The 25,260-nt window shown below is 34.6% G+C and overlaps 1 protein-coding gene and 1 long non-coding RNA gene across 4 annotated transcripts in view; one reads left to right on the top strand and one right to left on the bottom strand.

The window, feature by feature from the left end:
* Positions 1–17,048, bottom strand: part of LOC117072562 — a 38,061-nt gene extending 21,013 nt beyond the window's left edge. The window contains exons 1-2 of the long non-coding RNA XR_004432856.1: positions 16,992–17,048; positions 16,369–16,396 (exon numbers count right to left, since the gene is read on the bottom strand). This is a non-coding gene — a long non-coding RNA (uncharacterized LOC117072562). The remainder of the gene's footprint in view (positions 1–16,368; positions 16,397–16,991) is intronic.
* CACNA2D1 (calcium voltage-gated channel auxiliary subunit alpha2delta 1) overlaps positions 1–25,260 on the top strand; it is a 526,258-nt gene that overhangs the window by 82,371 nt on the left and 418,627 nt on the right. For all 3 annotated transcript variants that reach the window (XM_033192867.1, XM_033192869.1, XM_033192868.1), the window contains exon 2: positions 21,065–21,146. In XM_033192867.1, coding sequence (XP_033048758.1) covers positions 21,065–21,146 — 82 coding nt within the window. The remainder of the gene's footprint in view (positions 1–21,064; positions 21,147–25,260) is intronic.

The raw sequence follows: 25,260 nt of genomic DNA, 5'->3' as shown, positions 1-25,260 counted from the left end.
CCTTGTGAGTTATGTGCCATTACTAGCCTAATTTTTCCAATGATGATGTAACTGTCTCACATCATCTCAGAAACAGCCACACCAGAATTAAAACCCAAGTCTAGCCCAGAACACAAGAACTTTACCCATCACTTTGCTATACCCTTACTAAATGAGAAATACTCCAAATCATGTTAATTAGTACACCCTTTCTTTCTAAAGTGAATTACCCTTTACAATTTCTATTTTCATTACATTACTATGCATTATTTTGCAAAAGATGCAAGCAGCTAATAAGTTATATACAAAATAAACTAGAGAGGACACCCCTTATAACCCATCCCCCACTTTCACTACCCATTTTATTATTAACAGTCCAGATGTATCTTTTCAGTAGTGTTCACTGCGTACGGTGCTCCTTGTGTGAATGCATATAGAATCAAATATTTATTTTTTTACATATACATTCAGATAACTCTATTATGACTTGCTTTTTCACTAAAGTCCTTGAGATCTTTTCATTATTTTAAAATCCTTTATTTTTGATTAAATATTTTAACTACTGCATATTTCATGGAATTGATGTACCTTAGACTGTTTAAGGAGTTCCCTTAGTTGATAATATTTGGGTTCCTTCCACTTATTTTCTATTACTAATAATATTTCAGTGAACATCCTTATACATACTACTTTATGTATTTTTCAGAGCATTTCCTTGTTATAGAAACCTAGACATGAATAGAGAATAGGTATTTTTCACTTTGAAAATATTTGAACAATATTTCCTGATTTGCTTTCAAAGAGTATCTATATCTACTTATATATATTTCTGTATCTATATCTGTATGTCTCTATTTCCATCCATCCATCCATCCATCCATCCATCCATCCATCTATCCGTCTCTCCCAGTTTTGTCAGTATTCTAAAATTATTGTTTATCTGATTTGTAATAAAATATTTTGGTGTATTTTAATTGTTTAATTGGTTATTAGTGAGGCTGAGTTTCTTATCACTAATTTTAATCCTTTTTTTCCTGATAATTTCTAGTTCTCTGTACACTGCTCCACTTATTTGTTTACAGTTCTCATATTGATTTTCCAAAATTTCATACTTAACCATGAGTTAATTTAGTAATTCATCAGTTTATTCTCTTAGATTGTTATGTAGACAGTCATATGCTACATAATAAAAGCTTTTGTTCTTTTCTTTCCTGAAGCTTATCCCTTGTATTTCTTTTCTTGTCCTAGTACATTAACTGTGAGTTCTATAACAGCGTTATTGGACTAATGAGAGTGAACATTCTTCCTTTTGTCTTTAAGTGGAATATTTTAAAGATTTTTAACATTAAATTTTTTTTTCACATATCTATATGGTAGATAATGTGTAAGTTAAGAACTTTCTCTTTCTAACACCCTAATTTTTTAGCAAGAATAAAAATGGAATATTAATAAAAACATTTTGGGGGACATTCATTGAAATGATTGGGCCATTTTTGCCATCATCTGTTAATTTACTGGATTACATTACAAGTTGAAAATAATATAATATTAATCATAGTTGTTTATTTAGTATGTTCCAGACATTGCTCTGAATGGTTTTCTTTTTGTCTTAATTGATTTCAGTTTCTCAAACCTAGATAAAGAAGCAGACTCAGAGAGGTTATTTAAATTGTTGATGTTCGCACTTAATTTATGGAGGAACTGGGCTATTCTAAGGTGAAATATCTATATCTTCCTAAAACAACTAGTATATATAGTTGTGATATACTATTTTTGAAAATGTCTGTCTGATTTGACTTACCAGTATTTTATATAGGATTTTGCTTATGGTCATAGGTGAAATCAGCTTATATTCTGTCTTCTTTCTTGGCCTGTTTTAGTAGTGGAATAACTTTTTACTATTTCTTGTGATGTAATGAATATACACATTAAATTTATATTCAGAAAAGTAATATTGGTGCTACTACAAACTATCATCCATTAATATTTACTCTGAAAAAAGAGCTGTTGAAGCACTGGAGGCAGAGGAAGCCAGAGTCAGATTGACCAGTTAGCCGGAAAATGCAGTAGTCCATATACTAGATGAAAAAGTCCTTAAAAGCAGTGGCAGTATAGAATGAAAGGAGAAAGGGGTGGCAAAGATAGTTATTCATGTAATAGAATTAACATTAATTCATTAAACATTTAATGAATTCCTACTAGGTATTAAGCATTAGTCACTCTCACTGTCTGCATGAAGCTTAAAGTTTAATGGAGAATTTGACAAAGAAATAATTACTATGTAATGCGAAACTCTTTTTGATAATTATATGTAAATTTTGATAATTGTATGTAAATCCATCCTAAAGGGATTTACAGAGAATAAACTATTAAATTTAACCTTAAAAGATGACTGGAAATTTTCTAGAAAGGAGATTTCAAGAAAGAGACATTCCCCGCAGAAAAAAATAGAAAGAGAAGTGTCTGTAAATTGGGAAAATGGAAAGTATGTGATTAGTAACATTCCCTACTCAAAATATTTCAAACTTCTTCATTTTATACAGAATGATCTAAGATGAACTTAGCTTATTCTGGAATGAGAATGATACAAGAGTCATTGTTATGTACAGCAAAAGAAAAAATATTGATAGAAAAGATTGGAAGTATAGGAGGATTAGTTTATGGAGGCTCCTTATGGAATAGTTGAAATGTAAATTACTATGACTGTGACGTATCTGGAAATTTCTGAAAAAAGAGGAAACTGATAGGCTGGAGATATTACAAATAAGTCCTTATGGCTTTATTTAATTTATTTTAATTTACTTTTTTTTGTTCAATAATAGAATTCTAGTCTCTTAGCAACTCTGGGAAATTGAGGTTAGATTAAAACATAAAATATGTGAAATAATACATTTCTTGGAATTAATAGTCTCAAAAATTTAAAGTAAAATAAAACAGTACATGGATTTGTTTAAAGTCTAAAAATGCAGATACTCTATTTTCCTTTTCATTTAGGAATCTGCTTGTGACTTTGAATGGGAGATCAGCTATGGTGTCATTACTTTCCTGCTTCACAGAACTTAATGAGCTTTTAAAAGTAATTTTAGCAATTGGCAAAGCCATCTAATGTTAAATAGTAACTTCCGTATATTTCCACACAATTTGTTTGGCTGCTTTTCTCTGAAGAATCTAAACATTTATTCTAGTCTGCCAATACTTGAATTTCATAGGGAGATACTTCTACAATCCTTTGGGTTGAAGTTTCTGCTTGCGACAAGGAGCATTCCCACAACCAAAGTAGATGCTGGCAGTTGAAGATGTAGGTAGCTGAGCAAACTGGCAGTGGTGGCAGTGCCTCTTTTAAGTATGTTGCTGGATCAAAGCTAGTGTCGGGGGACAGAACCCAGAAATCATTACTCTCGATTACACTGAGGTTGCTAATGCGATGGCTTCACCCTCCCTGAATTTTGAAATTTTATAAGGAAACAGTGATTTTTTTTTTCTCCATATGAAACAGTTTTGTGGACATTTTGTATAAAAATTCAGATATTTCAAATAGAAATCTTTTTTTGCACATAACTTTAAAAGACACTTCATGGTCTCTGTGTCAGCTAAGATTATTTTTACCCGTATCCTCTCCATTCTACTAGTTAAGAAAAAAAGAGAAATTATTGGATTAAAAAGTCTCTGCTTTTTCAATAGAAACCTTGTTTATCACACCTTGCTAATATACCAATTTGACTACTCTCCTTGCTTCCCTCAAAGAGTCATTCATTTTTTATTCAATTAATACTTATCTGGGCAACCATTTTATCTCAGTGCAAAGATAAGTGCTTTTGACTTCAGGTGAAAAACACTTTCTTTTGAGCTGTTTACATTCTGGAGGAAAGAGGCTGAAAACAAGTAAACAGACAAATATAATAATTGCATGGTTGTGAGTGTCTGAAGAAACAATGAGAACCTGATGTGAAGGACAGAAGGCAGGGAAAAGTGATGCATTTATGTAGTATGGTCAGGAATGCGTCTGTGAGGTGGTGACATTTGACCTGGTGCTTAAAGGAATGAGAAAAAATACAAAGGCATGGAGAGAAAGCATGATAGGGAGAGAAAACAGTGGACACTATTAGGAACAGGTTTTCTAGCCACCAAGCATACCAAAAAATGCTCCACATCACTAATCATCAGAGAAATGCAAATCAAAACCACAGTGAGATACCATCTCACAGCAGTCACAATAGATATTTAAAGTCAAAAATCAGCCAGGCATGGTGGCTCATGCCTGTAATCCTACCACTTTGGGAGGCTGAGGTAGAAAGATTGCTTGAGCCCAGGAGTTTGAGACCAGCCTGGGCAACATGATGAGGCCCTGTCACTACAAAAAAATTAAAAAACAAATACCCTGGCATTGTGGTGCATATCTGTAGTCCCAGCTACTTGGGAGGCTGAGGCAGGAGAATTACCTGAGCCTAGAAGGTCAAGGCTGCAGTGAGCCCTTTTCATGCCACTGCACTCCAGTCTGGGTGACACAGCAAGGCCCCGTCAAAAAAAAAAAAAAAAAAAAATTAAATTAAAAGTTCAAAATCAGTAGATGCTGGCAGGGCTGTGGAGAAAAGGGGCCACTTATACATTATTGGTGGGAATGGTAATTAGTTCCCTAATTACCATTGTGGAATGGTAATTAGCAGTTTGGGAAGCAGTTTGGAGATTTCTCAAAGAACTTAAAACAGAACTACCGTTCAACCCATCTATCCCATTACTGGATATATACCCAAAGGAAAATAAATCATTCTGCCAAAGAGACAAATACACTCATATGTTCATTGCAGTGATTGTGGTGCTATTCCCAATAGCAAAGACATGGAATCAACCTAGGTGCCCATCAACAGTGGATTAGATAGAGAAATGTGGTACACACCTACCATGAAATACTTCACAGTCATATAAAAGACCGACGTATTGTCTTTTGCAGCAACATGGATGCAACTGGAGGCCATTATCCTAAGAGAATTAGTGCAGGAACAGAAGTCCAAATACCACATGCTCTCATTGATATAAGTGGGAGCTGAACATTGGGTGCACATGGTTATAAAGATTGAAATAATAAACAAAGAGATTACTAGAGTTGGGATAGAGAGAGGGGGTCAAGGACTGAAAAACCACCTATTGGGTATTATGTTCACTACCTGGGTGATAGGATCATTTGTACCCTAGACTTCAGCATTACACAGTATACCCGTATAACAAACCTGCTTATATACCCTGCAAATCTAGAACAAAAGTTGACATTATATTAGAATAAAAGGAACTGCTTTTCAATGACAGTGTCAAATACTACAGACAACATAAGTTCAAGATCAAAATTTCTTTCTGTTCCCCAAAGTGAAAGTGAGTACATGGTCCTATATGTCTGTGTTGTAGCAACGAGTGTTCTAGGAGGAGAGTTGGCTTTGGTATTATTTGCCATTTGGTTCCTTTTCTCTTTTGAGGCTCTCAGTGCTAACGTTTCCCCATTCACGGGCTAAGAGAGTAGAGAGTAAAGAGGCCCCCTGTCAGAATGTGAAGTTACATGGGCGTGCCATCTACAGCAGGGACCTCAAGCTAAAATACCATTCTCTTTTCACTGGGGCTTGTTAAATGCCTCCTACTTTTTGGTGGAAGGCCAATTTTTTTTTAATGTGCAAAAGTAAATTTTCATTTTTTAAGGGAAACCCCACATTCTTTTTCTAAACTGTGCCTTCCTTTCTAGTCTCCTTTTTCTACTGTCTTCCCCTCTTCTCCCAACTTCCAGATGTCATTGTCCCTTATTCCTTCTCTCAATCTATTTTCCTTTGGGTTCTCTGGATCTCTTTCAATTCCTTGTTTTATTTTCCCTTTTTAATTCTTATCTAGTGCCAGGTGGCTGTGTTATAAGTTGAGAGAGAATTGGTCAATCAGGAATGTGTTATTTCCCCTGGGTTTCCTAGCTTTATGCCCTCCCTGAACGTCTCTACTGAAGAGGAAAGACATTGTGATGAACACAACAGAGTCTCCTGCATTAATCCTATTGTCTGCCCATTCATCCATTCATTCCATAAACTTTCCCTTCTGTCCCATCAGAAAACTGAACATAGTGAACAAGACCAGCTTGGATGGCAATTAGAAACCATTTCCCACAATCCTGACAGAGATGTTTTCTTTAGATGGAAAGTATATACACTATGCTTGAATTTATCCAAGGTGATTTCCATGTGCTTTTTGAAAAATCTAGCAGGAAGAATCTGATTGGGAGGGTCAAGAATAAGATTCTAATTTAAGCCCTGGCATTACCATAAAAGAAGTATATTATGCACTTTTTAGATAGCAGTTTTATTATAGAAATAAGAAAAACAAAATTAATTTCTCATTTTAGTGGCATTTAGCATGGTGCAGTTTGGTATCCCAGAGCAAGAAACTATATACAGAGTGGAGGTCTTTAAACAAAACTTTGTGACCATTTCTCTTAACCAGTCAGGGCTTTTACCTTTATATCCACAGGTGGACAACAATGCAGGGACTCTATATATAGGTCCTTAATCATATTGTGAACTTCTTGAGCTAGATTCACAGTTCTGAATTGATTTGCTGTATCTTTGACATTTGCTATGTTCTTGTCTCCAGTTGCAGTCCCCTAGCCAGAGCCCTGCAATCTTTCTGCCAAACTCTTTTTTTTTTTTTTTTTGACACAGGTCTGTATCACCCAGGCTGGAGTGCGATGACGTGATCTCTGCTCACTGCAACCTCTGTCTCCTGGGTTCAAGCGATTCTTGTGTCTCAGCCTCCTGAGTAGCTAGTATGAGCTACCATGCCCAGCTATTCTTTTTTTTTTTTTTTCGTAGAGACAGGGTTTTGCCATGTTGACTAGGCTGATCTTGAACTCCTGGCCTCAAGCAATTTGTCCACTTTGGCCTCCCAAAGTGCTGGGATTACAGGTGCGAACCCCCGAGCCCTGTCTTCGCCCAACCTTTTTGAATCATTATTCCTTTGGGCTGCTTGTTTGGTTCTTGGCTTCAGTTTTGTCCTTAGACACTGGTTATGGATCCTCCTTAGATCTATAGTCTGAAGAACCTGGCTGGAGAATCAGACCCAGTCCATCCGTAAACTCCAAGCCTAGGTCCAAGAACTGAATATGTTTAGGGCTGCCTGACCACCATCTGGTCAGAAAGTATTTATCCAAAACTTAGGTAAGATGTTTATTAATCATTACTACTTATTTTGCCCTTAATTGCTGATCTGCTTTTCTTTTAATAGAATCAAGATAAAAAGTCTCACCTTGCCCTTTACACACATGTACTTTTGTTCATTCCTTTCATTCTGGTTAAATCTAAGGATAAAGACAAACAGGCCGGGCACGGTTGCTCACGCCTGTAATCCCAGCATTTTGGGAGGTGGAGGCGGGTGGATCACGAGGTCAGGAGATCGAGAGCATCCTGACTAACATGGTGAAACCCCCTGTTTACTAAAAGCCACAAAAAATTAGCTGCACGTGATGGCGGGCGCCTGTAGTCCCAGCTACTTGGGAGGTGGAGGCAGGTGAATGGCATGAACCCGGGAGGCGGAGCTTGCAGTGAGCCAAGATTGCACCACTGCGCTCCAGCCTGGGCGACAGAGTGAGACTCTATCTCAAAAAAAAAAAAAAAAAAAAAGACAAACAAGTAAAACTATGGTAGTCAGATGACCACATATAACTAAGTTAGCTGCATACATTATAAAAATGACTATTTTATGTGTTCTTTTGGTAGGCATTAGAAATCGGATGCCTGAGGACACTTAATTTCTTTCTAAAATTTTTATAGCTTACACATTTCAAAGTGATAATAATCATTGAAAAATTAAGCAATATAGAAGTATATGTAAAGAGTAGGTCTTATTTTAGGGGATTGCCTGCCAATTTATAAGACAATTATACCATCATTTATTTTGCACCTAGCAGAACTTTCTGACAGTTTTGCACCTAAATAAAAAGGTTTTCAGTAGGGTAATGAATGCCCATTGAAGGAAGAATTTGGGAGAATTACCATGATAATTTTTCATGTGTAATGTATAAAGGAGGCTTGCATTTATTAAGAACTGGACTAGAAGGCCATGATGTTTCCTTCTGCAGTTTCTAGAAGTATTTGAAAATATTATTTATTACTTGCATTAACTAGAGAAATAATCTCAGTTCAAGGTTCACTTACAGGATGTCCAAAGGTGATATAAATGCCTATGAGGTCACTATTTCCCTGATAGGATCAAGAGACATGAGAGGATAAACCAGAGCTTTGGGAAAATACATGTAGGGTAGTTGAAAAGACAGTTCTGCAGACAGCAGGAGATGCACTGAAGGGCCTTTTTTCCTCCGTTACTGCAGGTGACCTAAAACAGGTAGTGTGAATTCTAATGGATTGCATGTGCTCAAGTCCTTTTGTATTTCCTGAATAGTGATAAAGGAGTCCATTCAACCTCTCTTCTACAGAAGGAACATTTTGAGAGAGAATATAAGGGTTTTCAGGCCTGTGGGAGGCTGCTGAGTCACATATGATTCACAGATCTAGCCTCAGAAATCTTTAGACTTTAACGTTACAATACAGGGTGGTCCGTTTTAAAAACTGCTTGTTGAAATCCACATTGGGTTGTGCTCTAAATGGAGCACTAGGAACAGTGACAGAATGACTAATAATGAAAAAAAAATTAGAAGACTGCAACAATTCATTTGGAATGTTGATGTTTAATTCATGTTACTGGCTGCTTCATGATTCTTTCATAAAGATGATGAGTTACATGGGCGTGCCATCTACAGCAGGGACCTCAAGCTAAAATACCATTCTCTTTTCACTGGGGCTTGTTAAATGCCTCCTACCTGTATCTAAGATGATTGACTATGATTCAGTTTTCAAGTCTTTGCTTCTAATTACAGAATAATTATTTGAAATATGAAAGATATAAACATCAAGACAAATGAGGCATTTTATGAGATCAACTATTGTGTTTTAAAGTGTTTATTTCACATTTTATGTTAATAATTTAAATTCCAGTAACCATCTTGACATTTGCTTCCCCATAAGATAAAATAGAGCTAACACTGTGTTTTTTTCTTTTGTTAGTATTAGCAAGTTAAATGATATTTAAATAGAAAAATAATGTTTAAAAAACCTTCTCCAATAACTGTACATACATTAATCATGTCTTAAAGCGTGTTTTTAATTTACCGAGAGTATATGCAAGCTTCTATTGGATTTAGTTATACAAAGTGCTTTTTCTCCCTAATATTTTAATATTTTAAAAAATTTAATTGCCTAGATTTTGACCTGCTTTTCAACATATAATACATAAAAGATCATAATTATATAATATTATTTTTTAAACATTAGCAAATGTTACATAATTTGGAACACTGAACAATTCAAATTAAAAAATAGTTGAAAGCATGACCAAGAAATTAAAAATGATTTGTTTTTCTGTATTATTTGGACATTTACATAAACTTTGCACTAATGGTTCACAGTTTTTGAAAGGGGTTATTGGATAGTGCTAAAAATTACAACTTTTTTTTGCCATTTGATAAACATTATTTGTAAACACAATTCTCATTGTTATTTTTACTGCATTAATGGGGAAAAAACAAAACTGTTTTTCATTTATATTGAGCAGGTTAGGAAAGGGAGCTGTTTCTAATTCCTATCTAAGAAACAATCTTCTGTTTAGAATGTTCACTGTGCTCAGGCCAGCAGAGGGGAACATAAGGGCAATGTACATGCTGCTCAGGCAAAGAGGGTCAGAGAGAACCATGTTTTGTGAGGACAAAAAGGTTGAAAGCAATTAAAATTGCAATATATTTTCTGAGCTAGAAAGATGTTTACCATCTCATATTCAAAGGCTTCATTTCTGTTTCTCTAGAATCATTTACTTAATGTTAAAAAAAATGTTGAAGATGAAATAACCTGGCAATATTCTTTTCTGATGGTTTTCAGAAAGAGAGTTATTGTCTTTCTAATTTGCCAGTTAATATATTTGCATTGACAGCTTTTTGATTGTTAAATAAGCTCTGTCTTAGAACAGCTGTCAGCAGATTACACTATAGGCTATATTTAAAATAAGTGCCACATGAGTCAATTTGGGTCCTGGTTTTATATTCATGCATTTGTTTGTATATCTGAACCTACATCATAAAAACAATGAAGGCCAGCTGACATAGTCATATTTTCTATGCGTATTGAAGGACTTAATGTTGCTTTTAGAATATTTTATGTTTATAAACATATCACTGCCTCTACACCTAACCTGCTACTACTGTATGTGAAGTCTGTGTGCATGTTATAAATAATATCAGAATCAATTGCTGTGGACCTAATGCATAACACTGAGGATGTCATGTTATGTTAATGAAAGTAGTACAACTTCTGGTTGTAAGTAAAGTAAATGGTGCTTGTTTAATTTGAAAATGCTGATGAAAACTTAAACATTTAAAGTGAGGAAAAATTATAGCATTGAAGGAATAATTATTAATATGTATGTATTTCCACTGAGATGTCTTAAGGAAGAACATACTTAGATATTCTTGTTTTTAAATCTTTATTTTCTAACTATAACAGCCTTTTTTCTTGCCATGTAAAGAAAGACTTACGCAAATGTTATTTTCTCGCTTTCTGTCAATGAAACAGACTTTGAACCTAGGGCTATGACAGTCTGTAAACTAGAAAACAGGAGGTATCTCCAAGTTCTGATGAGAGGAGAGTTGAGGGCTACTATCTGGTGGTTTAACAACAAAAACCAAACCATGAATCAGACCACGGCATCAGTTAGCATTTATTAATGGAGTTATACGTTATTGACGTCTCAGGGCAAACTGCTCTGCCACTCACTAATTTTGTGTCCTTTGGTAAGTAACTTAACCTCTCTATGCCTCAGTTTCCTCATCTGTAAAGTAGGACTAATAACAGTATCTACTTCAATAGATTTTTGTGAGAATTAAAGAGTATGTTCACATAACATGTTTAGAACAGTTGCTGACATATAGGTGCTCAATAGATATTACCTGTTGTTTTTTAAGGAGCTCTGTATGCTCAGAACTGTGCTAGATAGTCTCAGAACACGATAAGCTATGGCCCATCCATTCAAGGAAAGTAAATATTATTGGAGAAATAACACTAATATAAAACAGTATGTCTAGACGTGTAACATTTTGTAGGACAGGCTGTACATATTTTACATAGTTAGAGAAAAGAAAAAAATATGAGAGTTTCAGGACTTGAATTGGCCAGAGGAGTGACCTTAAGCCCAGACTTGGGTGATTTTCAGGAGATGAAGATGATTAGAGAGGTGATTTCAGTTTAGTAGAAAACATATTTAAAGAGCATGACAAAACTGACATATTTGTAAAACTGTTCAACAGGCTGGACTGGAGATACTTACCTATATGGGGAAGTGGATTCGCCATTTAGGTTAGAATCCAAACATAATAAGCATTTGAGGTTTTTATAGTATTGGAAATATTATGAATGCTCAGCTAAAAATTCCTAGAAGTAAAGAAAATAAGGAAATTTTTACCATGACATTAAATGTCATGGTAATTAAATAATTAAATACATGCTTGAAATAGGCTAAAGTAAATTTTGTGAACAATTTGCAATGACTGAGAAAAATCACAGATAAAACAATAAAGGGAAAGATCTTCAATAAAATGAATGGAGATTTTGTAATGAGCAATTAGAATTTTAGCTCATTTGGTTCATAGAAACACCAGCAGCAGATTGTGTGGCCATGTGGGACACCTCGGCTGGCATCAGGCTACCCGGGACTATGCTAGAGGTTGTAACTAATTGTGATGTGGAAGGATAAAAAACAAAGCCCTCAAGGCTTCAAGGAACAAATCGCATGTATGAGAACCCTCCCCCCAGCCAATCCATGGAACTACGTTACTATCAACCCCAAAGTATAATTTTTATTTGTTGTCTTGGAAGCTGGAAGCAAATTGCTGCAGCTGAGGAAGAAAATAAAGAAAAGATGAAAAAAAATACTTGGATAAAACAAAAATCAATCCAAGATAGTGGAAAAGAAGATTTCATGAAAATAAATTTAGATCTCGTGAAAAGAAGACCTTATAAACAAAAGTAGATCTCAGGGCCTTTGAGAGCTATGAGTATGAAATTTGTAATGTGGATTAACTACACACGACACATGCGCGCACACACACGAGCAGGAAAAAACAAAAACAAAACAAAACAAAAACAAAACAAAACAAAACAAAAAAACAGAAAATGAAGGCAGAGAAACATGAACAGCTTAGGAATCAGAGTTTAATGATAGTCTTTTCTCCTACTCTCAAGTACTTTACCTTTCCACTGATTAGCATGAGCACATCCTTTTCTGCATTTCTTACAGGATTACTCTAGTCAAAAAATGGAATACTAAAGCATTTCACAAGTTGAAACAGCTTTCTAAAAACAGAGCAGCAGTGTTATTGAAAATGGTTTAAATTGAGTATAATTTCAGGAACTAACTACCATTCCTGGCATGACACCCATCTCACAAACAATCTTATGATTTAATGTAGATAACAAGCACTCCCTTTATACCAAAAAAAAAAAAAAAAAAAATTAATTGTATACTTATCCATGTTATAAGAAATGCATATTTAGCAAAATTTCATGTCTAGGTTATCTAAATCTTTGGCTTACTTATGTTATTTTTACCCAACTACAGGAACACTGTGGGTGGTTTATTATATAACAAAAATAGGAACAGTTTGGCATTGGTAGAGTATTTATAGCAAGTGGAACACTAGACTTTTGAAATATATGATCTTATTACTTCAGATTTATGATAAGCTATTTATGCATCAACACAATTGAAGTGGCCAGTTTGTTAGATTTTTTGATATTTAAATTTTTTCCCAGCTCCAAAGGGCATAACTATGTCTCTTATTTGCTCAGGTTAAAAATAAATGATTTCTTAAAAATAGTGGCAAAAAGCAGAGAATTGCTTTAGGATAGGGCTCCAAGTGGTACAGACATCTCACTTTTCCACTACCCCTCCTATAAATCCCTTACTGTAACAAGCCCTCTTCCTTTCCATTTTCTCTATGGTGTAGTTCCCATTCCCTCTTTGTCACTGTGATAATTGCTAGTGGAATAAATTGAGAAGCGCATGAAAAAATGATCTGTGTCGATATTCTCTCCTTACAAATTGGAGTAGGTTTACACACATTATTCTTTTTTCCAGAAGACTTAGGCACATCAAATATAGGAAGGAAAGACAGTTAATCTTGGATAGGGCCTGTTATAACAATTCTTAGCTATCATTCTGGCTGCATTGCTCCAACCAGGCAAATTCTCTCTTTAGCTTAGGATTTAAAACAATTAGATAACTATGCAGACTTGACACTTTATACTCAACTGTTATACTTTTACAGTAGATTACACAAAGTGTAATTTGTGTTTTTCTGAATTTGTTGTTTTGCATATGCACACAAAATGAAATGGATTACCGTATTTTTTTTCGTTTTGAAAATAAAGAGTTTTCTGAATGTACTGCACTGCTCTTTTGAAAGCCACATTACAGACAAATCCAACCTCAAAAGGAGCAATATTAATTGAATGGCAAGTTTTTTATCTCAAACTTAATGAAAATCTGCATATTTTACATGTTTGCTTTTAGAATTTGGGCTGTTTCTGTACAATAAAGTGAAGTAAAGGATATAAAAGATTTTTTAAAATTATTCAATAAAAGATTTGCGTCAATTTTAAGAGATATTTTAGTGGCTGCTTCAAATTTTATTGAATTTGTGAACACCTAACCTTGTACTGCTAGTCAACTCTGTAATGAGTTATTGTAGGGACAGAGAAGGATTATAAGACTTTTTTTCTATGACAATTAATACACACAAAATATTTGGAATTTTAAGGCATACATTCTAGAGATTTAATAATTTCTTTAAAGTATTAAGTCTACATTTTGATAATCTGCTACTTGTTGAAAAATGGATGCTGTTTACAGATGCATGGGTCCAGCAGTTCATTTTTTTTCTGATGTGGATTATGAAGAGAAGATATGCATTAAGGCATTAAATAAAGATACCTATTTTTAAAAAATGGTAGTGCAATTGCATTTCATTTCAATTTACTTTTCTATTCAATAAATACTTATGTGTCTACTATATTCAAAGCACTGTCATAAAAACTTTGGAAATGCATTGATAAATGAGAATAAATGTATATTCATCTAATTATGAAAGTATAAGGAAGTAAGTGCACAGCACAATTAAAGGACTTTTGAAGTTGCATGGAGAGACAAGAATATTTTAATTTGGGAATTTGTGAAAGGTGATATTAGAATATTAGTGTGATTTATCCATTCACGATGGAAGTGGGATATTAATTCCAGGTAGAGGTTATATAAAGTGCAAAGGCAGAATGTGGAAAAGGACAGTCAGCATGCATGGAAATGTGTGAGGTTGGTTGGATTAAAAGGTCTTTGAAAATAAAAAGCTAGCGGGCTGTGTAGCTTATCTTTTCTCAATTTTCTTCATCTCTTAATTTTTCTCATCAGTGAAAGATGAACACTACTTTTTACGATGACTAAATGAGAGAATACATATTAAACACTTTAGCATAGAGATGTTATAAAATAAGGTCTCAATGCACTTAGCTATTAGCTCTGTGTTGGAAAAATGCTGAGATACTATTATTAAACAAAGGACTGGAGGAGGGATAAGATGAAGAAATTGATGGTATGGAGTCTGATGACTGGGGAGATGATTTTCCAACAAGGAGAAGAGACATAGAGGGTTTATAGTATGGGGAAGGAAGCTATTGAGTTCAATATTGTACGTATTTGAAAGGAATGGTGGGACATCTAGATGAAATGATCAAATGGTAGTTAAGGTAGAACTGGAGCTCAGATTTAGATATTATATATGGAAATTTTGAAGAAGTAGAAATAAAGAGAAGTAAGGAAGCAGAATGGCACATAAAATCAAAGACAGATGCTGAGAAATGACCAATTTGGCTTTGGGAAAATGTGAAGGAGTCAGATGATAATAATATAAAAGACCAGGGAATAGGGTCATAGGAGCCATAGGAACACGGGTTTCAAGAGGGCAGTGGAGCAGTGGTGAACATTGGGTAGGAAAAGGATAAGAAATAGTTCTGTTGCAAATGTACCTTGACTGCATAGGGAAACTCTGGAGCTTCTCCTCGTTTTCTTTCACAAGTACCATCCATTGTTCTTACTCTTCTGACTAGCTATCATGTTCAAGTCCTGCCTTTATAACACTGAAACCTCTTTTACTATCGGAGACTTGAAGCCAGGGAATATACATTTCTAACAAACAGTGTTAAATGTGTTCTTGCCACTGCATATTTGAAAAATTCCAAGTATTTTCTCATGGAAACAATGTACCTATTAGTCAAAGTCTATTATACCTGTACAACCAGATATACATGAGTTGCCATGCACTTTCTTGAGCTAGCCTAAGATTGCATATATTTTTATCTAAGAGAAAGATTTTCAAACTATTAAACTTTCATAGAGCAATTTGATTTCACAATAATTTTAGGATTTTGTTCTTTTAAAAATGCTTGTGTCAGGTGACTTAAAGTGTGGTGTGTATACTCAGCCCTCCTCATTTAGTCTCTGCAGTATATTCATAAGTTATCAGGCAAAAAATGCAAAAAATAAAAATTTGAAATCTGGTAATTTGGTATTTTCACAGTTTCTTATAAATATTATGACAAAATTCTTGGTTGCATAGAAAAAGGGTTAAGGAGATAAGCGTTTATGCAAATATTAAAAACATTTTAGCAAATATTTCAGTAGTCCTTGTTAATTTAGAATGTGTGGAGATCTTGAAATTGTCAGGACCGTCAACTTGCCTTTCCTTGTCTTTCTTTCTCACCTGCTGGTATCTGCCCCACATTCATCTGAATGCCTTTTTCCCCTGAACTTGCTCTCCTCAGACTATGCTAGTAAGAATTTCACACAGTCATACTGATTAATACCAGTGGAAACTGATGACCTCCGGCATAATGCCAAGTCCTTAAATACTCTCTAGCTATTCTTTTTAAGCCTCCAATTTTTCTTTTCAGCTATCTACCTTAATACCTACTTCTTGTCCCTTAACAGATAACTGGTCCTCCTTCATTACAAACGCAATAGAGAACAGTAGGTAAAACTGTCTCAACTTTTGTTCTAGTTATTCCAGTTATTTCAATTTACCCCAAATCTACATTCTCTTTTCATTTTCCACAGAAGAAGTATCCTGTCTTCCTCCCATGGATTAAATTTCTCTTTGGTTCTACTTATTTCTTAATTCATCTCTCACTTCCACATTCTCACGTTGGAATAGAGGGGTAAACTAGAAAAAATATCTGGAACCTTTTAAAGGACAGTTGTAGGGGAGAAAAGATTTCTTACCTATTGCAAGATTCACAGCTGAGATCTCCTATAACATAAAAGACAGATAACAAGAGAAAAGCATATGAATTAAGTTTTATGTGACACAGGAACCTTCAGAAAATGACCCAAAAACCTATGGAAAACTGTATGTTTTTATGGACAGTACTGCAGAAGTATGATTAGAAGGTGAAAGGGTATGATCTACTAATAAACTAGGGGAGCTTAGCAAGACTTGTTTATTCAGTACTTCTTGGAGTCTCTGTGTGATGTTCCTTCCCTTTGGGTATAGGGCAGGACACTTGCCACATGAGAGTCTTCAGGGGAGAAGGGAGGGAGGTCAGACAGTGACATTCTTAGGCTTTATTGTCTGCTTCATGGGAGAAGGTCAGAAAGACCTCCCTGCTTTTGCTGTTTTCTTAAACGCCAAGGTGCCCTATTTGGGGGTGGCATTTCCTGTACCCCATCATTGTCAATAAATTACATGTTCTCTCCTGAATCTTTGATATTTTCTTCTCTACTTGCCTTTCTCTTTTTGCATAGAAATAGGCTCACTTCTGTTCTATTAAAAACCAAAAAGAACACTGATTCCTCATTCTCCATGTTTCATTCTCCTGAAAGATAAGGTGGGATAAATTTTTCACCTTATTTGATGACTGTATACTTCTTTCTTCTCTTTGGAAACTTCTCCCTGCTTTGGCTCTTGCGATACCATTGTTCTTGGATTCCGTTTTCTAGTTACTACTCAGGTTCCTCTGTTTGTTTTTTAAATGTACCTTGCCAGAGTTGTAACTACTGTTTATTTCCTTCCTTTTGCTGTTCACTCTACTTTGGGAGTTATACATTGATCTTAATTTCTATGGAGATTTCTCTTTCAAGAGCTCTAAACCCATGCCATTCAATTACCTAGTGTATATTTATACTTGAGTCTCCCCCAAACACCTCTAATTGAACCAATACAAATGAACCTGTCAATGTCCCTTTAAACTGTTATTTCTCCTATACTTACTTTCTATACCACAATTTCCCATCATCCGCTACCTGAGAAACCCCCTGAATCATCCCACTTTCTTCCTGTCATTCACTTTCTATACCCAACAGTGCATGAAATCTTATTGTCCATCCTTCAGAATTTCTGTTGCGCTAGTTGCTTCTACTTGGCCTCCCCTTCTTTTTCCTTTATCCCTTCCACCACCACTAAATTAGTCTGAGTCCATCTCATTTCTTACCTCTTAACTAGACTTTCTGTTTGTGATTTCTGTTCTCCCTGTAAACTACCATCCACTCAGTGTCAGGGAAATGATTTAATCATGTTTATATACATTTATGTGATCTTTTTACTCTCTGACTTCTCATTTTCTAGTATCTCTCCATTATTTTGAGAATATAATCTAAATGTTTCAGAATCGTATTTAAGACCCTTGGCCTGACCCATCACTCTTCCCTATCTCTCCTGCCCTCATTCCGTACCTTTTGCTGAACCAAGCTTGGACTCAATCGTTTGAATCTCTTGAAGTTACTGAACATGTCGTTTTACATTCTCTCCGCCTTCGTTGTTACTTCCCTCTCTGCTCAATTTTGGCAAGTTCCACTTGTCTTTCAAATATGACTTCAAGTAGTTACTACTCCAGAAAGCCTCTTCTATCAACCTCCTCATATCACTACTTACTAAGCATTGACTCTCTTGTGCTTCCTCAAACATTTCCTACTATGTTCTTCTTGTTGTTTTCTCTCTCCCTCCCAGACCCAGTTTTAAACACAGCCTGCATTTCCATCTTTTAGTATCTTTTCCAACAGTTACTAGTACTTGTTGAATGGATTGACAAAGAACAACAATGAATTCTTCCTAGTGGAGTGCTATGTGAGTTGCTTATTACATGAAAAAGCTGTATCCTCTGTAATTTCCCCCAAATTTTATAGTGTCTTCTGTATAAATTTAATAAAATAGTGCTTAGTGATTACATATTTGTGCTTGACAATTTACCAAGAAAGAGAAAGACTGATAAAAATTTTTTGCTCATGTGAGTGTTTTCACTTGAGTAATTTTTTACTTTCATGATGAATGGGGCCTTTCCTTATTTTCTATTTTTTATAACCTTTTAATTCCAGGTTGAAAGCCTGAGTGCCTAAGTATTTCAGAAAACCAGGTTAACACCTCATATTTATAAAAAATAATCCTTGTTCCTATAAAGTGTTCCTAACAGCTTGTCAGTGGGGTAGGGAAGACTGGATGGGTTCTGAATTGCTTTTCAGCCAAAGTAGGTTCACCTCAATGAACATTGGTAGTGACAGTGCACTTGTGACAAGTTAGAATGCATGTTTTGCATCAGTTTAGTATAAATCAGAATTCAGGGATGAGTTAAATTCACTTCTTTACATATGTATTCTTTGCCTCTCAGTTTCGAGCTAAAGGGATGTATAACATTCTTACTATTTGTCAGTGTTGGAAATTATATTTGAGAAGAGATGACTCATTTTCTCTAGATTCTAGTACTTGTTCATCACCTGCTTAGAGAAATGAGATAGTCTCATCTAAATTAGGAAATTATTGTATCAATGGTTTTTGCTCCTACCTGTACCCTACTGTAATTTTTGTATTTAATATAAAAATGGGGCACAACTGTATTTACTAAGAGTATTTACTTATAATATTTTTCAAATATAGGCACCAGCAAATAAGTAGCACTAGTTAAAATATTATTATAACAATTTTTCTCTATTTTACGCCTTACTCTCTTTTATTTGTTTTTTGTTTCTTGATATTCATTTACCTTTTTTCTATCCTGTTCATACAGCGTGATTCAATAAATATTCTTCCTTATTTTCGTATGTGCTAAAGTATTCCTAGTTTTAATGTATTTCACTTAGTAACTAGTTTGTTTCGTGTGTCAGTCAAGCCTCTGTGTTTTCGTCTAAGGCATTTCATCCTTTTCTATAACTGACTTTCCATTTTTTTCTTCCTCTTATCTGCTCATCATTCTTTAAATGCTCTCTTCCATGTCATTTAAATCTCTTTTCCATGTCATACTTTTATTCGATATTTATTTTGTTATATTTAAATTTATCTGAAGAAAATATTTATACTACTTATATTTATATTTAAAAAATTATATTTATACTACTGGAATTCTTCCCTAAGGAAGAGAAGACGTACACAGTTAAATCTCCATGATTGAAATTATACATAGATATCTAGAGAAAAGTTCAAATTCAAATATAAATCATCTAGCATTCTTAGTAGCTTACTAATGTTTCTTTGTACTTGCCTTGGCAAAAAGGAATACACACTTTAGGTCTACAACCTGAGGAAGAATAAGTGAAATATATGGAGGAATACAAATTAAATGATTTTAATATGAATGGGGAAGATTTTGTGGTTCTATTTGGTAATATCTCTAATACAAGGAAAAAGTGATATAGAACATGGATTTAGGGTCTTCTAAAATATCCTGACATCCATAGCTCATATTTTAAGATGTCCATTGCATAATGGTCATCTAAGATGTGCATTGTATACCTGAAAAAGATTTGAACTTAAATCCTTCAATCATAATTGTAATGATCAAAACTACTGCTTTAAAATTTGGATCTAGTAATTCCAGTAATTACTTGGATCCAGTAATTCCAAATCTAATTGGATCTAGTAATTCCAAATCTAACAGCCTAGCTAAGGAAATATTCTTTTTTTTTTTTTTTTTGAGATGGGTCTCGCTCTGTCGCCCAGGCTGGAGAGCAGTGGCATGATCTGGGCTCACTACAAGCTCCACCTCCCAGATTCATGCCATTCTCCTGCCTCAGCCTCCCGAGTAGTTGGGACTACAGGCGCCCGGCCACAACGCCTGTCTAATTTTTTGTATTTTTAGTAGAGACAGGGTTTCACCGTGTTAGGCAGGATGGTCTCAATCTCCTGACCTCGTGATCCACCCACCTCAGCCTCCCAAAATGCTAGGATTACAGGCGTAAGCCACCATGCCCGGGCTGGAAGTAAAATATTCTTAAGCTTCATGCTCTAAGATATTTGTGGTAGTGTAGTATGTAGTGGTTAAAAGCTGATGATATCTTAAATTTCCCTTTAAAAAGGAGGATGGTCAAGTATATTATGGAATATAGAGATAATGGAACATTAAGTGGCCATTAAAAATAAAATGTTTGCAAAATGTTTGTAATGCCATGGGAAAGTACATATCGTATGACATAAAGCTGAAAGATATATGAATTTTATATAACATACTTTCAACTATGTGAAGGAATTTTAAAAGACTAGAAGGGAATGCATCAAATTGTTGAATGAATGTTCTACCTGGCTGGTGGAATTATTCTTGCATTTTACAAATGTCTGCATTTAGTATAATCTTACTGTTATATTCAGAAGACTTGTAAGCTAAAAGATGAAGTTTGGAGTTTAGAATGTTTAATAGCTAGTTAATGGAATTTTAATACAAAATAAGCAAATCGTTTACTCTCATTGGACAAGACATCAATGTCATTTTCCTCTTTTGATTTGGAGGCATTTCAGCATCCTGAAAGCCTGCACACTAAAGGTTCAGTGCTTTTGCAATTTAAAGCTGGAGTGGAAGGGTGGACATAGCCGGTACTAAGAGGGAGAATAATTTAAGGGCATTTTAATGAATTATCTGCAGCATGGATATAAAATATCAGCGTGTGACTTTTACTTGCCAGAGATCTGATAGAACATAATCTTTTCTGATTTCTGCAGTATCAAATCATGGGTGGATAAGATGCAAGAAGACCTTGTCACACTGGCAAAAACAGCAAGTGGAGTCAATCAGCTTGTTGATGTGAGTAAAATCCACTGAGGAGATTTCTTAATCTTTTCATTACTTCAAATGCAGTTTTGTCTTCTAGGAAACTGTATCTCTATATTACAAATGGGATGTGATTTCTCATGTGGGTCTGGTGGTGAAATTCTGAGAGAAACCTTTGGTACTGCTAGTTACTGTGAACAAGAAATGCCATCCTTAAAAACTAAGGAAACTTTCTCAGTACACTTTGCAGTCGATACGTAGGTTTCACTTAAATGAGTCTGCATGTCATGTATGCTCTCCGTAAATTTAAATAGGGAAGTCATGTACTTACTATTATAATGTTTCCATTCTTCAGAATATATTTAATAATCCCTCATACAGTGGTGACTTGAACTCCTGTGATGGATTCTTTTGAATATCCTCAGTGAAAACATATCTTCATTCTTTGAGGGTAAAAATTATTTGAAAAGTGTTTACAGGCATGTCTAGAGATTAGAGTTAGTCATTGAGATCAGTAATAATGGTTTTGGTGCAAGATAAGGAGACTCTATAAAAGATGATTTTTCTTGTGACTTATGAATTGGCTATGAAAGTCACTCTAAAACGATGTTTGAGTGACAGCAGTATATAAATATTTGTATGGCATCTTAACTAGATTATTTTCCATGGGTAAGAGCATTTACATGTATAGGTTCTGTAAGATTTATTAAAAATTAAATGTCACTTTTTAAGGGCCTCACTACTTTCATTTCAATGTAAATAATACATTTGAAAGTATTCTCATCTTGTGTTGTTAGTGATGAAATGAGGCCTTTTATTTTCCAAAAATGTGATGAGTCAACGAGATAAAGTGGTATAAAAGCAGCTTGATGTATCATATATGACCATTTATCATGCAAATATGTATGAGGAAATGGAATGTGTGGTTACTTCATGTATTAATAGAAATTCTTAAGGAAACCACATACATACATACTTCAAAAAATTATACCAGAATCTCCTTATAAAACAACTCTAGAGTGTATTGAACAAACCTAAGTGTCTGTGAGATAAGAGGAATATGTTTGGAAATGAAAGGTGTTCCCTGCGAATAACAATGATCAGATTTAATTCTAGTCAGTGTATTATGTTGAGCAGGTAATATGTCCCAGACACTGTGCAGGCTGCCAAGGATAAACAAAGACACAGTATTCCTCTCCTCAGAGAACTGACACTCTGTTGATAAAAACAAATCTCGATTACTGATGGTGCAAAGAAACTTGAGAGTTACTGTGTGCCGATGCTTGGGATCTGTAGTGATTCACCGTGGGAAGCTATATTAGAATATGAAAGTGTGTAGGTAGTAAGTGAGCCTCTATGAAAGTCATGGAGTTTATGGAAGCACCACCAAATCTTTGTTAATTTTCATTTGGACACTATTTAAATTGAGAGCAAAGATTTTATTTAATCATAATGAGAAAATAAAGAAATTACAGGTTCTGATGAGAAGTTACATGACTGTCTTTATCAACAGGTGGAGATTAAAAATGAGATGCTCTTGGGAGCATCTCCCTTACTCTGTGAGTGCTTCCCCAGCCTCAAAAAACAACTTGCTTGGCTGGCCTCATTGTTCCTTGTGGTGTTAATATGTGAAACTTTTCTTTCTGAATCTGCTTTTTTGCAATGACTCATTAACCAAAAAGAAGTCTAACTGGTTTCTATTATGCTTTATGAAGAATAGATTACTAAGAAGAGTATAGCTATTGATGAATGAATCAATGACTCTGTCTGAATTAACATAACAAAATAGAATGGAAAAGATGAAAGAAAATCTCTCTAATTTTCTGTTTATGGGATACATACCTCATTACGGTGACAGAAAAATTCCAAATTAATGAATAATATGTTAGGTAACTGGGGTGATGGGAGGAGTGTTAGAGCAGAATTCATTATTGGAAAAAGAATTTAAGTACTAGGGCACACAAAGAGTGTCATCTTACACAGACAAATGATTCCATATTGCCTCATTCCTTTTGAGGAAGAATGTCAGAGTTTAGAGTGAACTTTGAGCTGAGATTGGGGGTGTTGGATACATGGCAAGGGCCAGAAGTTGAATAAACACAGGAGTTTAGCAGGGCTCCAGGTTGAAATTTAATATTGTAGAAATGAAGGTTCTTCAAATTACAAATTACATTCATTTTTTACTGACTTCACAGGGTACAATTAGCTTTTTACGTGAAGGCCAAGAACCAACACAGGTACCATAGCTAAAGTAATATATTTTTTTGTGATTGTACCACTGTACTCCAACCTCGGCTTCAGAGTGAGACCCTGTCTCAAAAATAAAATAAAATAGTAATATAGTTTTGCAATTTTGTGAAAATTGCTTTATTGTATCCTAAAATAGTAGCCCACAGAAAGTTGCTAATATTATTGAATACATTCAGTGCTTCAACTTTACAAATGTGAGATTTTTCCCAGGTTACCTGCCTGTCTTCTGTTAAAGATCAAGAGTGAATAGGGTTGCTTAGGACTATTGTCCCTGATGCATTAGACTTTTCAGATGTCTTTTATTAGATTATTCCATGACTGAACCATTTGGAGAATACATATGTCCATCAGTTGTATATGCTCATCTACAAGGTGGGTAAAATAATTGAGGGAAGGTTAAAATTTTGTTTTAGGTTACACAACTATTAAATAGAATGCAACACTGAAATTTGAAACACTTTCTTGTATGCTTTAGAACATATGTTAATAGCATTTTTTGTCCTTACTTGTACCTTGAAAAAATAAGCAGATCCCCATGTAAACAAGGTCAGTATATCTGATTATGCTAATGCTCTTTTCATAAAAGATATAAATTATAAGAAACCAAAGCTCTGCAAGCAACAATTACCTACTCATGATATTTCCATTTGATTTTTTTTTTCAAAAAGAAAAGAGTGGAGGGAAATTTTAACATGTAATATACATTCATAATTTAAAACCTCCCATTTCTGTTGATACCACAGGAATGGTTTGTATATCCATTGAGATAATTGCTAAGAATGATACAGAAAGTAAATTTTCACTGACTTTTTTTCTTTATGGTCTTCTAACTGAAGAAAACACATAATATTTCAAATGGAGTATTATAGCATATCCCTCTGAAAAATCCCTAAGGCTATTTTACCTTGGTTCTGCCAATTGCCAGCTTTAGGATCTAGCCAAGATATTTAATCTCATGGAGTTGTTGGGATTAATGATACAATCCATATAAATTATTTATTGACATATACTGAGAGCTCAACAAATGTCATTCATTTGTCGTATTACTTGGTGACGTTGGGGTACACAGGCTGGGCCAGTATGACAAAGGTACAGGCTAAACATGTATTTTTCTGTCACATAGCAGTTGAGAGGTAAGCTGTCGAGGGCTGGCAGGGTGACTTTGCCATCCTTAGCGTGTGGCTTCCATGCCTGGATACAAAATTATTCTTCCAGTTTCTTTTATTTCCCAGTTGTCATGTAAAGGGAAAGAGATTTGGAGAGAAGATATCCAGTCACTTAAGAGTAAGACGTTTTGCTCACATTCCAGTGGTTAGAATTTAGTCACATCTAACTCAAAATGTGTCAAAGAAGTGGAGGCTTTTACTGAACAGCCGTGTGCCCCACTAAAATTCTGTCACAATGGAAGGGGACAGAACCAATAGTGGAGGACAAGAGCAGTCTTCACTTGTATGTATTATTATCTGAATATATAAAAATGTATTAAAGCTATATTAATAGAGATAGAAGCTGTATTTACACATTTAAAACATTATAGACAGAAAAATAGGAAAACAATCCCCAAATTTAGAAAAATATATATGTATTTTATTACAGAATATTTTGAAATATATTTTATTATTTCTAAACACACACACACACACACACACACACTCCTTTAGCTACTGCACTGGCAAATGGCAAGGCTGATCATCACATATTTATGAATAGATAACATTTAAAAAAATTAAATAGTCTTAATATTCCTGAAAACAATGTTTTAAAGTTAATGAAATGTTTACCATTGCCATTTGAAATGGTGCATGTCACATTGTCGTTATGAAGCTTTCTTCTTAAAGGCAAACTGTCTGACTTTCTCAAATTTTAGGATAGCATCTGCAAATATATTTAGAATAAT

Source organism: Trachypithecus francoisi, unplaced genomic scaffold (genome assembly GCF_009764315.1).
Source record: "Trachypithecus francoisi isolate TF-2019V2 unplaced genomic scaffold, Tfra_2.0 Lachesis_group4, whole genome shotgun sequence".
Lineage (NCBI taxonomy): Eukaryota > Metazoa > Chordata > Mammalia > Primates > Cercopithecidae > Trachypithecus > Trachypithecus francoisi.
This window is presented reverse-complemented; position numbering and strand designations above follow the sequence as displayed.